This window comes from Squalius cephalus, assembly GCF_949319135.1.
Source record: "Squalius cephalus genome assembly, chromosome: 13".
Classification (NCBI taxonomy): Eukaryota; Metazoa; Chordata; class Actinopteri; order Cypriniformes; family Leuciscidae; genus Squalius; species Squalius cephalus.
The window spans coordinates 3,148,720-3,161,879 of record NC_137134.1 but is presented as its reverse complement, the minus strand read 5'-3'; the positions used below and the strand labels follow the sequence as shown (position 1 = coordinate 3,161,879).

At 47.8% G+C, this 13,160-nt stretch overlaps 1 protein-coding gene across 1 annotated transcript; it reads left to right on the top strand.

Moving 5' to 3' along the window:
- Positions 1-7,139: 7,139 nt before the first annotated feature.
- Positions 7,140-12,871, top strand: LOC307170542 (uncharacterized protein; the record flags this gene model as incomplete). The annotated part of the gene is made up of 9 exons (XM_079891665.1): positions 7,140-7,227; positions 7,321-7,386; positions 7,486-7,554; positions 7,713-7,787; positions 7,881-8,087; positions 8,497-8,556; positions 8,646-8,773; positions 9,661-9,768; positions 12,845-12,871. The coding sequence occupies exons 1-9, from the start codon at positions 7,209-7,211 to the stop codon at positions 12,869-12,871; spliced, it is 759 nt and encodes a 252-aa protein (XP_079747791.1). The 5' UTR covers positions 7,140-7,208.
- Between the last annotated feature and the right edge of the window lie 289 nt (positions 12,872-13,160).

Below are 13,160 nucleotides of genomic sequence, written 5' to 3'. Positions count from 1 at the left end.
ATCACATGACAGACATGGAAACATGACATGACACAAAAACATGACAAGAACAAACCCAAAATCGTGACACCGGAAGCAACAGTTCAAAATCAGAGGCGAGAATATCCTCTTATCATTCATAATATTATTTTTCTTATTTAATGCTCTTGTCATGATAGAAACACGGAAGCAAATGCAAGTTAACTCTTCTCTTTATTTGTACACAAATGATGATAGACAGTCCAGAGCGATAAGCAGGATAGTGGCGCAGGGACTTTGATGGTCAGACGTGACGTGATGAAAGGTGATGGTGAGACGTGAGAAGACCAGGGTGAACATCCACGGAGACACGAACAGGAACGAGGAGACACCGAGACTGGAACAAGACGAGATCACACACCGGGAACCACATACAACGACCTGACAAAGGAGATGAGAATTGAGTGAGTATATATAGGTGCTGAGATGAGCTGCAGCTGGTGACGGAGTGATGAACTTGATTGTTGATGAGTGCTGATCAGCCGGCACGCCCACACAATCAGCACGGAACATACAACAACAGAAACACGAGACAAGAAAGAGACAATGGATTTATGAACCGTGACAGTACCCCCTCCCCTAGGAACGCCTCCTGGCGTTCCCAGGCTCCCTTACCTGCCGATTGTAATCATCGATAAGGGAGTGATCCAGGATGTCTCTAGCCGGTACCCAACTCCTCTCCTCCGGACCGTAACCTTCCCAGTCCACCAAGTACTGAAATCCGCGTCCCCTCCGCCTTGAGTCCAGAATACGGCTGACCGAATATATTCCAAGTTCTTGTGATCGGTCCAGACGATAAAAGGTACCCCCGACCCTTCTAACCAGTGGCGCCATTCTTCCAATGCTAACTTGACTGCCAATAACTCTCTGTTGCCAATGTCATAATTGCGCTCCGCAGGGGATAAACGATGAGACAAAAACGTGCAAGGATGCATCTTATCGTCTGAGGAAGAACGCTGGGATAACACTGCACCTACCCCCACCTCTGACGCATCGACCTCCACCACGAACTGACGTGATGGATCAGGGGTTATCAGAATGGGGGCTGAAACGAAGCAACCCTTCAGTTTGGCAAACGCAGCCTCAGCTGCGTCTGACCACCTGAACGTCGTTCTGGGGGAGGTCAAGGCGGTCAGAGGTGCGGCTAGTCGGCTGAAATTGCGAATGAAACGCCGGTAGAAATTGGCGAACCCCAGAAACCTCTGTAGGGCCTTACGGGAATCTGGACTTGGCCATTCTACCACAGCCTTAATCTTCTCAGGATCCATGCGCATTCCCTCAACCGACACGATGTAACCTAAGAAAGGAACAGACTGTGCATGAAAATCGCATTTCTCCGCCTTGACAAAAAGCCCATTCTCTAGCAATCTCTGGAGCACTTGCCGAACGTGTTGCACATGTTCCTGGAGAGACGAAGAAAAAATCAATATGTCATCCAGGTAGACATATATGAACTGATCGACCATGTCTCGCAACACGTCGTTGACAAGTGCTTGGAAGACCGCTGGGGAGTTGGACAGCCCGAAGGGCATGACCAAGTATTCAAAGTGCCCCCTGGGGGTGTTAAAAGCGGTCTTCCATTCATCCCCCTCCCTGATGCGGACCAAATGATAAGCATTGCGTAAATCCAATTTCGTGAAGATGGACGCTCCCTGCAACCTCTCGAAGGCTGAAGACATCAACGGCAAAGGATAAGTATTCTTTACCGTGATGCTGTTCAACCCCCGGTAGTCAATACAAGGTCGCAGAGACCCGTCCTTCTTCCCCACAAAAAAGAACCCCGCCCCCGCTGGAGAAGAGGAAGGACGAATGAACCCAGTTGCTAGAGAATCAGAAATATATTTCTCCATGGCCTCCCTCTCTGGGACAGAGAGTGAATATAACTTGCCCTTGGGCGGAGACGTACCTGGCAGTAAATCTATGGCACAGTCATAGGGACGATGCGGAGGAAGAGAAGCAGCCCGAGACTTACTGAACACCTCCTTCAGGTCCAGGTACTCCGCGGGCACGTTAGACAAATCCACTGCCTCCTCCTGAAACACAGGGACAGAAACAGACGGACAAGCAGACACAAGACAAGACTTATGGCAAAAACTGCTCCACGCAGACACAGAATTAGTAGACCAGTCCACTCTAGGATTGTGACGGGTGAGCCAGGGGTGACCAAGGACGATGGGTGCGAGGGGAGTGTCCAGAATGTAAAACGAGATGATTTCAGTGTGATTTCCTGATGTGATGAGAGTGATGTCTTCGGTGATGAGTGAGATGGTGGGAAGTTCTTGGCCGTTGAGAGCGTGTACTGAGATCTTGTGAGTGAGGGGTCTGAGGGGAACTTGAAGTTTGCGTGCAAATGAATAGTCCATGAAATTACCTTCTGCCCCCGAATCCAGCAGTGCACGACAGTCGTGAAGGTGAGTTGACCATCTCAGTCTTACCGGAAGGAGAGTAGATGTGGATGAGGACTTCTCGGCGGAGATCCCACCCGATAGTAGCCTCATACTTACTATCGGGCTGGGCCTTTTAACGGGCAGTTATAGGCGAAGTGTCCCGCTCCTCCACAGTACATGCAGAGGCCCTGGGATCTCCGCCTCTCCTTCTCCTCCCGGGAAAGCCGGGCTCGACCCACCTGCATGGGCTCGTGATCGTAGACAGGGCTGACCGCGTCCCCGCCTCCGGATCGTTGGCCCTCGAACCCCCCTGTGGGGCGACTGGGCAACGTGCGACGGTTCATTCGTGATAACCGTGCGTCCACTCTTAATGCCAAAGCGATCAGGTCGTTGAGAGAAGTTGGCAGGTCCATGGCGTAAATCTCCTTCTGGACGCGGTCAGCCAGCCCATGCAGGAACATATCCCACTGCGCCTCCTCGTTCCATTGGCTCTCCGCCGCTAGGGTCCGAAACTCAATGGAGAAGTCTGAAACGGATCTCTCTCCCTGCCATATATCGGCCAGCATCCTAGCTGCCTCACGTCCAGCGACGGCCCGGTCGAAAACCCGTTTCATCTCGGCGGAGAGCTCCTGGAACGAGGCACAGCATGGGTCTTGATTCTCCCACACCGCTGTTCCCCAGAGTGCCGCCTTCCCAGTCAGCAGCGTCAGCACAAAGGCGACCTTGGTCTGCTCGTTGTTGAATGTTCTGGGCTGAAGAGAGAAGTGCATGGAGCATCGTGTTAAGAAAGCTCGACAGAAGTTGGGTTCACCTGCATAGGACTCAGGAACTGGTAGGCGGGGCTCTGACTGGGAGGGATTCTCTGGTGGTGGTGGGGGAACCGGCGGTGTGGGGGGCGCAGCGGGAACTCGCAGATGTTGAAGCTGTTGGGTGAGCCCGGACACCTGCGCCACTAGAGCCTGAACAGCACGCGCTGTATCGCTGAGGTTCTTCTCCTGGGCGTCCATTCGAAGTATGCTGCTGTTCACGAACTCCTCCAGCGATCTGGCAGAGCTACTCGCTGCTTCCATCGATGGGTCAGATCGTTCTGTCATGATAGAAACACGGAAGCAAATGCAAGTTAACTCTTCTCTTTATTTGTACACAAATGATGATAGACAGTCCAGAGCGATAAGCAGGATAGTGGCGCAGGGACTTCGATGGTCAGACGTGACGTGATGAAAGGTGATGGTGAGACGTGAGAAGACCAGGGTGAACATCCACGGAGACACGAACAGGAACGAGGAGACACCGAGACTGGAACAAGACGAGATCACACACCGGGAACCACATACAACGATCTGACAAAGGAGATGAGAATTGAGTGAGTATATATAGGTGCTGAGATGAGCTGCAGCTGGTGACGGAGTGATGAACTTGATTGTTGATGAGTGCTGATCAGCCGGCACGCCCACACAATCAGCACGGAACATACAACAACAGAAACACGAGACAAGAAAGAGACAATGGATTTATGAACCGTGACAGCTCTCTCTTCAGAGATACTTTCTAAGCTTGGTTATGCAGTCCCTAACAATTTACTTGTCATTGTTATGTGCCATTGCACACACACACATACATGTCTATATTACTAATAGACCAATGTTGCTCTACACTGACCAAGTGGGGACTTTCTGAACGATCTCTACCTATACAAGTGGGGACTCACAATAGCCTGCAATGGAGCTGTGTGTGTGTGTGTGTGTGTGTGTGTGTGTGTGTGTGTGTGTGTGTGTGTGTGTGTGTGTGTGAACAGTGAAGTGAACTGGCAGTGAAGTCTGTCTTCATTATGTAACTCTCTCTCTCTATATATATATATATATATATATATATATATATATATATATATATATATAAAACAATGCGTGCTATAGAGATGCATGTTCATGAGATCAGGCTGGTCATGCACAAGTATATAACATGTTCACATGTGTACTTATCATCAGGTGTTCACATTAGCTGGGAAGGAATACGTGAAAAATCATGAAGATTGGGCACTTCTGGAAAAGTTTTTGATTTTTGGCAGGGTGTTAGGTATGGGCCTAAGGTTTTTAAAAAACCATGGATACAAGTTGGGGTGGTCCCCCTAGTGGCCGGTATCGATAAAAACCAGAATGGTGCCTGCATAAAAGAGAACTCTACACCCCTCACTACACTCTAGCTCAATATCTTGACATTGCCATTCGGATAAGCTCTGTTCTTCACGTCACGCCCGTCCAGCCTGCTCTTCACGTCATGCCTGCCAAGTCTGAGTATCTTCACGTCATACCTGATTATCACGTCATTCACGTCATGCCTGTTCAGCCTGAGTCTCGTCCCGCCGAGACCGCCCTGCCAGAGTTTCTCCCTGCTAAGCCTGAGCTCCACGTCAGCCCTGCCGAGCCTGCACTTCACGTCAGTCCTGCCGAGCCTACGCATCATGTCGTGGCCACCGAACCTGAGACTGTTCACGTCGTGCCTGCCACACAAGAAACTGTTCACGTCCCGTCTGCCGAGCCAGAGACTGTTCACGTCCCGTCTGCCGAGCCAGAGACTGTTCACTTCACGTCCACCGAGCCAGAGACTGTTCACGTCACGTCCGCCGATCCAGAGACTGTTCATGTCACGTCCACCGAGCCAGTGTCTCCGGACAAGATGGCTGCCGCCGAGCCAGTGTCTCCGGACAAGATGGCCATCGCCTGAGCCCTCAGCAGAGATGGCCACCGCTACGCCTGAACCTGAGCCCTCAGCAGAGATGGCCGCCGCCACGCCTGAACCTGAGCCCTCAGCAAAGATGGCCGCCACCACGGTGTCTGTCCCTGAGCCGTTGTCTGTCCCTGAGCCGGTGTCTGTCCCTGTTCCCGACCCGGTGTCTGTTCCTGTTCCTGAGCCGGTGTCTGTTCCTGTTCCCGAGCCGGTGTCTGTTAGTGTGTCCCTTGACAGGACTATGGAGGCTGCACTGCCATGGCCTCCCGAACTGTCTGGTCCACCCTGGCCGCCTGAAGGGTCGTCACCACCCTGGCCGCCTGAAGGGTCGTCACTTCCCTGGCCGCCTGAAGGGTCGTCACCTCCCTGGCCGCCTGAAGGGTCGTCTCCTCCCTGGCCGCCTGAAGGGTCGTCACCTCCCTGGCCGCCTGAAGGGTCGTCACCTCCCTGGCCGCCTGAAGGGTCGTCACCTCCCTGGCCGCCTGAAGGGTCGTCTCCTCCCTGGCCGCCTGAAGGGTCGTCTCCTCCCTGGCCGCCTGCCCCGCCCTGGTCGCCTGCTCCGCCCTGGTCCCCCGAACTGCCTGGTCCACCCTGGCCACCTGAACTGTCTGGTCCACCCTGGCCGCCTGAAGGGTCGTCACCTCCCTGGCCGCCTGAAGGGTCGTCTCCTCCCTGGCCGCCTGAAGGGTCGTCTCCTCCCTGGCCGCCTGCCCCGCCCTGGTCGCCTGCTCCGCCCTGGTCCCCCAAACTGCCTGGTCCACCCTGGCCGCCTGAACTGCCTGCTCCGCCCTGGCCACCTGAACTGCCTTCTCCACCCTGGCCCCCCGTCCTGCTGCAGTCTCCAGGCCCTCCATCCCCCCCCCGGGTCCGCCTCCGCTCCACCTCCGCTCCACCACCCTCCTGGACTATTCTTCTTCTTGGGGGGGGGGGGGGGGGGGGTTGGTTATGTCACGATTGGTTGGTTACGTCTGTGTTCCCCTGTCTTGTCCCATGTTAGCAGTTCCCCGTTATGTTGATTACTCTCCCCAGGTGTTTCTTATTAGCCACGCCCCCTTGTTATCTTGTTTAGCTTGTTTGCCTGTGTATTTAAATCTCTGTGCTTCAGTTGTTGTTTGTTGGTCGTTGTAGATGTAGCTGTTCCTTGTTCCTGTCCTGAGTTTGGTTGTTTGCCCTGGATTTCCTGTTTGTTTCATTAAAGTAGTGCTTGCATGTGGGTTCTCTCTCCGCTTCGTCTTTGCCTCACCGTTACACCTTGTATCAAACAAAATAGAAAAAATTACATTACAACAATTTAAGACTAAAGGAAGCTGAGATATAACCTTTTATCTTTTCGGCGGGGGCCAATTTGGATTTTATGGATAACTGCCACTAGGGGGACCACCCCAACTTGTATCCATTGATTTTTGAAAACCTTAGGCCTATACCTAACACCCTGCCAAAAATCAAAAACTTTTCCAGAAGTGCCCAATTTTCATGAATTGCATCCTAGCTACATGGTCATGAGTATTATGTGTTAGTAGTATTAACATATACCATGTGTCAATTTTGTGTTGATTTATGACCCCCTTTTATTGATTTATGAGACTAGTGATTGACAGGGAATCCATGTGTCAAAAAACAGGGTCTCTGATTTACAGTGCCAAGCTGACTGCAGAGATTTGCGTCCTGATTGACATGTGACCGCATTGTCACACGTCCACATGTGGTGATGTCCGGTGGGTGGGTATTTTAAAAGACAAAAACAGATCAAACAGCTGTGTCTCTGATTTACAGTGCCAAACTGTCTGTCTGGTCATTTGTTGGAGCCTGGGTAACTGGCTCCTTCCAGTCTGATGGGGATAAGGTGTTTGTCTGGACAGGACGCGGGATGTGTATTGTGACATTTTCTGTGGTACTAGGTGTGTATGTAAATGGCGATGATCCATACGATTGTACCGGTAAAAAAATAGTGGTTCACTTCGTCAGTATTCACCCAAGCAGATCGCATCAAACTACAATTTTCCACTCTGTCTCGTCCTCAAACTACAATTTTCCACGCTGCATTTCGTTATTGGAAACGTGCGTGTACTTCACAAGAAGATGGACGCCGGTCTTAACAGTAAGTGTTTTTTATTGTTTAGTAATATTGTTAAGAAACTTACGAGAGTCACAGTTCTATTGCGTTACTTAAAACAGGTTCTCTACGCTTCAGGTGGTGTGACTGATATGAGTCTTTTCGATATCGTTGAGGAGCTTAATTTCCTGAATCAAGCGAGTGGTACGTAATAATTACGTTTTATGTTTAAATGTTGATATTGTTTGTATGTGTGTGTGTGCGTGTGATGCATAAACGTTTTTTTATATATATATAAACCAGGAGGAGCTCCGAATCGGAGATCTAGCACTGTACAGGCCCCTTCGCGAGAGAGCGCAGACGTCCTCGTGCGTAAGTGTGGTGTATTCTGCTTCCTAAAACTGAACCGTATGCGGTGTGTGTGAGAACACATATGCTTCATATACTGTATTGTGCGTAGGAAAAAAAAAATCGTATCTTCTTTGTATCTCACTCTCTCTCTCTCTCTATATATCTTTTTTTTTTACCAGCCCGCCCGAAACGGGAAACTGTCACAGCATTAGTACATGCAGCTCAGCGAGACAACGTGAACATTCCCCCAATCCGTAAGTGTTTGTATTTTGACATTATCGATCAGTATAATATTTGCATTATGGCATGATGATTTTAGTTTAAAACCTCCTTCTGTGTATTTCCAGAAGGATTATCAAATGTTGTGAACCGTATTGATGCGTCTGAGTCCACTAATGATACAAAGAAGACTAGTTTGCGTGGAATAGAGGCAAAGCCGAAAAACAGACTCAAACGTAAAGCTGCTGTGGACATCGCCCCAAAAGCAAAAGTACCAGTTGATTTCAAACAACAGACATCAGCCCGGAAGAAGCCAAGACGATCAGCTGCTAAAAGTATGTGTACAAACAAAACTGATGGATTGATTTCTGTTTATACTAAATCAGATGCAAATAATGTAGTAGAGTATGATAATGTTTTTATTTGGATGTAATAGAGAGAGAGCCCGTGTGTGTGTGTGTGTGTGTGTGTGTGTGCACGCACGCGTAGGCCTATTGCGATAGTTTAAAACTGTTGTTGACATGCATGTTGTTTAAAACGTGAACTTGCATATCTCTTAGAGTATGCTTTTAGCCTATCTTTTTAACTGTCTGTAGTGGAGAACACAGTGTAAAAGTGTAGACATCTCTTCTCAAATACCTTTATAAATAGGCATGCTGAAAAAATAAAAATATAATAATTTCATCTTTTAATGCATAAATTATTCTAAATTATTCTATTTTCTCCCATCTCTTTTCTCAACAGATGTGGTCGTGGATGACAATGCGGTTCCCGATATAAATGATGTTCAGAGCTGGAGTGATGGTCTGAATCGTGGGATGACTGCGTGTTTACACCCGAACCCGAAACACAGCGACCTGTTCCATCCAGCAAACGTGTGGTGGCTGTGAAAGAATCTGACCCTGAACAGCTGCCTTCAAATCAGGAGGCTTTCAGACAGGAATCACAACCCAAAATAGACATTCAACACATATTCGGACTGATACAGGAGACTGTCAAGACCACATTGAACACCATCGAGGTACGTTTAAACAAAACCCTTAACGAACGCTTAGATGCTTATGAGAAAAAGCATGATGTTTGTGATTGTTCTACGAAAGCAGTGCTACAACAACATGGTATTTGGATTCAACAAGTCTTAGCTGCACAACGATTGCATAGGAGTGATAACCAAAAAGAAGCACAACGATTGCATAGGAGTGATAACCAAAAAGAAGCCCAAGATCAAAGTCTAGCGGTGGATTTGTTAAAACAGATCGTGTTCATGCTTAAAAAGAATCACTGGTGAGTTGTGATTAGTTGTGTATTATTTTTATTTTAGTTTTGTGTGTTTTACTTTTTTCTTTTACACAATGTAAAAGGTGTTTCATGTGTAATTTCAGACTGTTTGTATAGTTGTTGATTAGGTAGTTTTTCTTTCTTTCTTTTTTCACTGGTTTTATTTTCCGTAGTTTTAAGTGTACAACCTACCTATTGTTCAAATAAAAACCAAAACAAAATTGTTTTAAAATGGCCAAACGTTGTCGGGAGTCAGATGATTTTGATCAGGATCGGGTAGCGAGGTTTAGACGTGATGATGGTAGTTTGGTGCCCCTTGATCAGTGCAATAACACAGAAACATTGCGTTATTTAATACAGACAATGGAGGAAATGAATAGGCCTAAGTCTACAACAGATACATTGCTAGAATTGTTAACCATTATGAGCTCGATGTCAGATGAAGATCCAGAACTAAATTCTGATTTTGAACATTTAGTGAATACCCAACGTATAGGAGAGGTGTCTGAACCTACTCCAGAACCAAATTCTGATTTTGAACATTTTGATACTCCCCAACAGTCTGGAGAGGTATCTGAACCTACTCCAGAACCAAATTCTTATTTTGAACATTTTGATACTCCCCAACAGTCAGGAGAAGGGGTGTGTACCCAGTCACAACCCACACTCAATCCTGATGCACCCAACATGGGTCTCACACATGATGATATAGAATCACTTGTAAGAGAGGGTGGTGATGTGAGTGGGTACACTGTGCTGCCACGAACTCGGTTTAATGGTCTGGAAATCCACAGGCTTATAAATCTGCGGGAGATATCTTCTACAGATTTAGCAGCCTACACAGTGTTTTTACATGACACACTTTCTGAAATAGTGGCGTTTTCCAGACTGTTAGGCGGAGATGGTAGTTTAATCAGCATCACCTTGAGGGGTCCTAGTTTGACATCAGATGTTAGTACACTTTTGTCAGGTAGCAATGGTTACAGTGTAGATCTATTTATAATCGAGCTTGAAAAAATAATGCAGAGCAACTCTGATGTGCAGTTTGATGAGAGAATGAATTTAAGAGTGTCGATAGCAAGAAGTAAACGTGGCGGTGCTTATCGAAAGTTACGTGACCTTGCCCACAATGAAGTGATTGGTAAAAACAGACTTAATCTGTTCTGCCCCACGAACGTTTCAAACAACCTTTGTTTTGCAATCTGCCTGGCACATTTCCTAAACCCACAGAAACCGCACGCTGAGCTAGAGTCAGTTGCATCTTCATTGCAGAAGTCAGCTGGATATGCTGATCAACACAAGATAGCGTTTAATGACATCAGACAGTTTGAATGCATGCTGAATGTTAAAATAGTTGTCTTCTATTGGTCTGATACGGGTGTTTTGGAGAAGTATACAAACAAAGACAATCCGCATCCTAAAACAGTATTTTTGTACCTGCATGACAATCATTATTTTATGATTAAAAATCTACGCGCATTTATTGGTACACCATATGTGTGTGAGTTTTGCTACCAAGGATTCACGTGTAGGAGAGATCACAGATGTCGGTACGTCTGCGATGTCTGTAATGACCCAGAATGTCATAAACAACCCAAAAAGCCAAAACATTGCAACGACTGTCTGCGCTACTGTAAGTCTGACTACTGTTTTGAGATGCATAAAAAACCACCTCAAGGTATGCAATACGCACAGTGCGATGTCACCAAATATTGCGGTAAATGTAATAGACGTTACCATGTCAGTGGCACTAAACCCAGACCCCATAAATGCCCTGCAGATCGTTGTGTGCACTGTGGTGAGAGTATGGTTACCGATGGTGTGCATCAATGTTTTATCCAGCCTGTTAAGGCGGAGATGCCAAACGATCGTTACATTTTCTACGATTTTGAGACCCGTTATGAAAACGTAAGGCACATCGCCAATTTCGTATGCGCTATTACGTTTGCTGGCGAAGAATTCGTGGCCGAAGGACCAGATTGTGTGGATCGCCTCGTTAAAAAATTCAGACAGCTTCGTTACCGTAATTACACGTGGATTGCGCATAACGCATCGGGGTTTGATAATTTCATCCTTTTGGAATACTTTACTAAGAAGGGGTTTGCCCCTAAAATTACGATGCAAGGTTGTCGTCTAATCTTAATGTATGACGCTGCATTCAAACAGTGGTTTATTGATTCATACTCCTTCATACCTATGCGGTTGGCCAAGACACCTGTTGCGTTTAATCTGACTAACGCTGAGAAGGGATATTTCCCTCACCACTTTAACCGCGTTGAAAATGAAAACTACATAGGCTCGTACCCTGACAAGAAATTTTACAGGTACACGACAATGTCGAGTCAAGACAGAGAGGCGTTTGATAACTGGTACAGTACCATTTCCGACAAAGTGTTTGATTTTAAAAAAGAACTGGCGATTTATGGTAAAAACGACGTTGTTCTGCTGAGGGACGTATGTATGAAGTATCGCGATGAATTCATTCTGTGTGCAGGCCTTGATCCGTTTAATTACACTACTTTGGCGGCCACATGTATGGCTACGTATAAAACACACTTCATCCCTAAAGACACAATAGCGCTGATGTCACGGGGTGACAAAAAGGCAGGCGGAACCTTTTTCTTGTGGGGGTGTTTCCCTGTCGGAGCATTTCCGGTGGGACACCGGGCCGGTTCCGGTGTTGACGTGATGGTCGATCGCGGGGTAATAAAGTGAGAAACGAGTGTCAGCTGTGAGAGATGAGGGAGGCGATCAGCAATTGGGACGCGTGTCTTAATGGATATAAAAAGGCATTTTGGTGTGAGGAAAAGAGCAAGGGCACGGTGAGCGGGGAGGCGCAGCACGTGAGCGGCCGTGGCCGCGGTCGCGGCGGGAGGCCGCGGGAGAGAGAGGACGAGAGAGACAGATGAGAGAGCCAGAGAGAACTTCGGCTGGATGGCGGGCGGAGGCCTTGGTGCACTGTGGGTCTGTTGAGTTGCAGTTTTATTGTGGAAATGAGCACGAGTGAAACCTTGCAGTGTGTGGTGGAAATGTGAGTGTGGGATTTGTTTCTGCTGTTCACTCGCAATCACAGCTGTCCATTCCTCTCTCTGCCTGAGCTCAATGAAGAGCCTGCTAATGCTGTGAGTTATATATATTCTCCTCTCTCTGTCTGAGTCCAGTGAAGAGCCTGCTAATGCTGTGAGTTACACGTGTCTATTCCTCTCTCTGTCCGAGTTCAGTGAAGAGCCTGCTAATGCTTGAAGAGCCTGCTAATGCTGTGAGTTACACGTGTCTGTTCCTCCCTCTGTCTGAGTCCAGTGAAGAGCCTGCTAATGCTTGAGGAGCCTGCTAATGCTGGAGGAGCCTGCTAATGCTGTGAGTTACACGTGTCTATTCCTCCCTCTGTCTGAGTCCAGTGAAGAGCCGGCTAATGCTGTGCTGAGAAACGCGAAGAGAACGCTGAAGAAGAGAATGCGGAAGCTGTGGATTATGTCCATTCCTCTCTCTGTCTGAAGGTGCTGAGAAACGCGAAGAGAACGCTGAAGAGAATGCGGAAGCTGTGAATTATGTTCATTCCTCTCTCTGTCTGGAGGTGCTGAGAAACGCGAAGAGAACGCTGAAGAAGAGAATGCGGAAGTTGTGAATTATGTTCATTCCTCTCTCTGTCTGAAGGTGCTGAGAAACGCGAAGAGAACGCTGAAGAAGAGAATGCGGAAGCTGTGAATTATGTTCATTCCTCTCTCTGTCTGAAGGTGCTGAGTAACGCGAAGAGAACGCTGAAGAAGAGAATGTGGAAGCTGTGAATTATGTTCATTCCTCTCTCTGTCTGAAGGTGCTGAGATACATGAAGAGAACCTGAACTGAAGAGACTTTTAACATAGTTTTTATTATTTAATAAAGAGTATATTTATTTTGAATGCTGTGTCTGCCATTTCCTTTGCGTCCACGGCCGGCTCCTCAGGGGCGGCTCGCAAGCGAAGGGGTGGGCGGCCCGCTGGCGCTCCACCCCGACCTGTGACATAAATGGCGTAGTCGGCAGGATGCCGCCCTGAGTTGAGCAGCCGTGGGCCGAAGGTATGGCGACCAGTTTTTTTTTCTCTTTTTTTTTTGTTTGTTTTTGCTTTGTCTCTCTTTTTTTTTTCTCTACG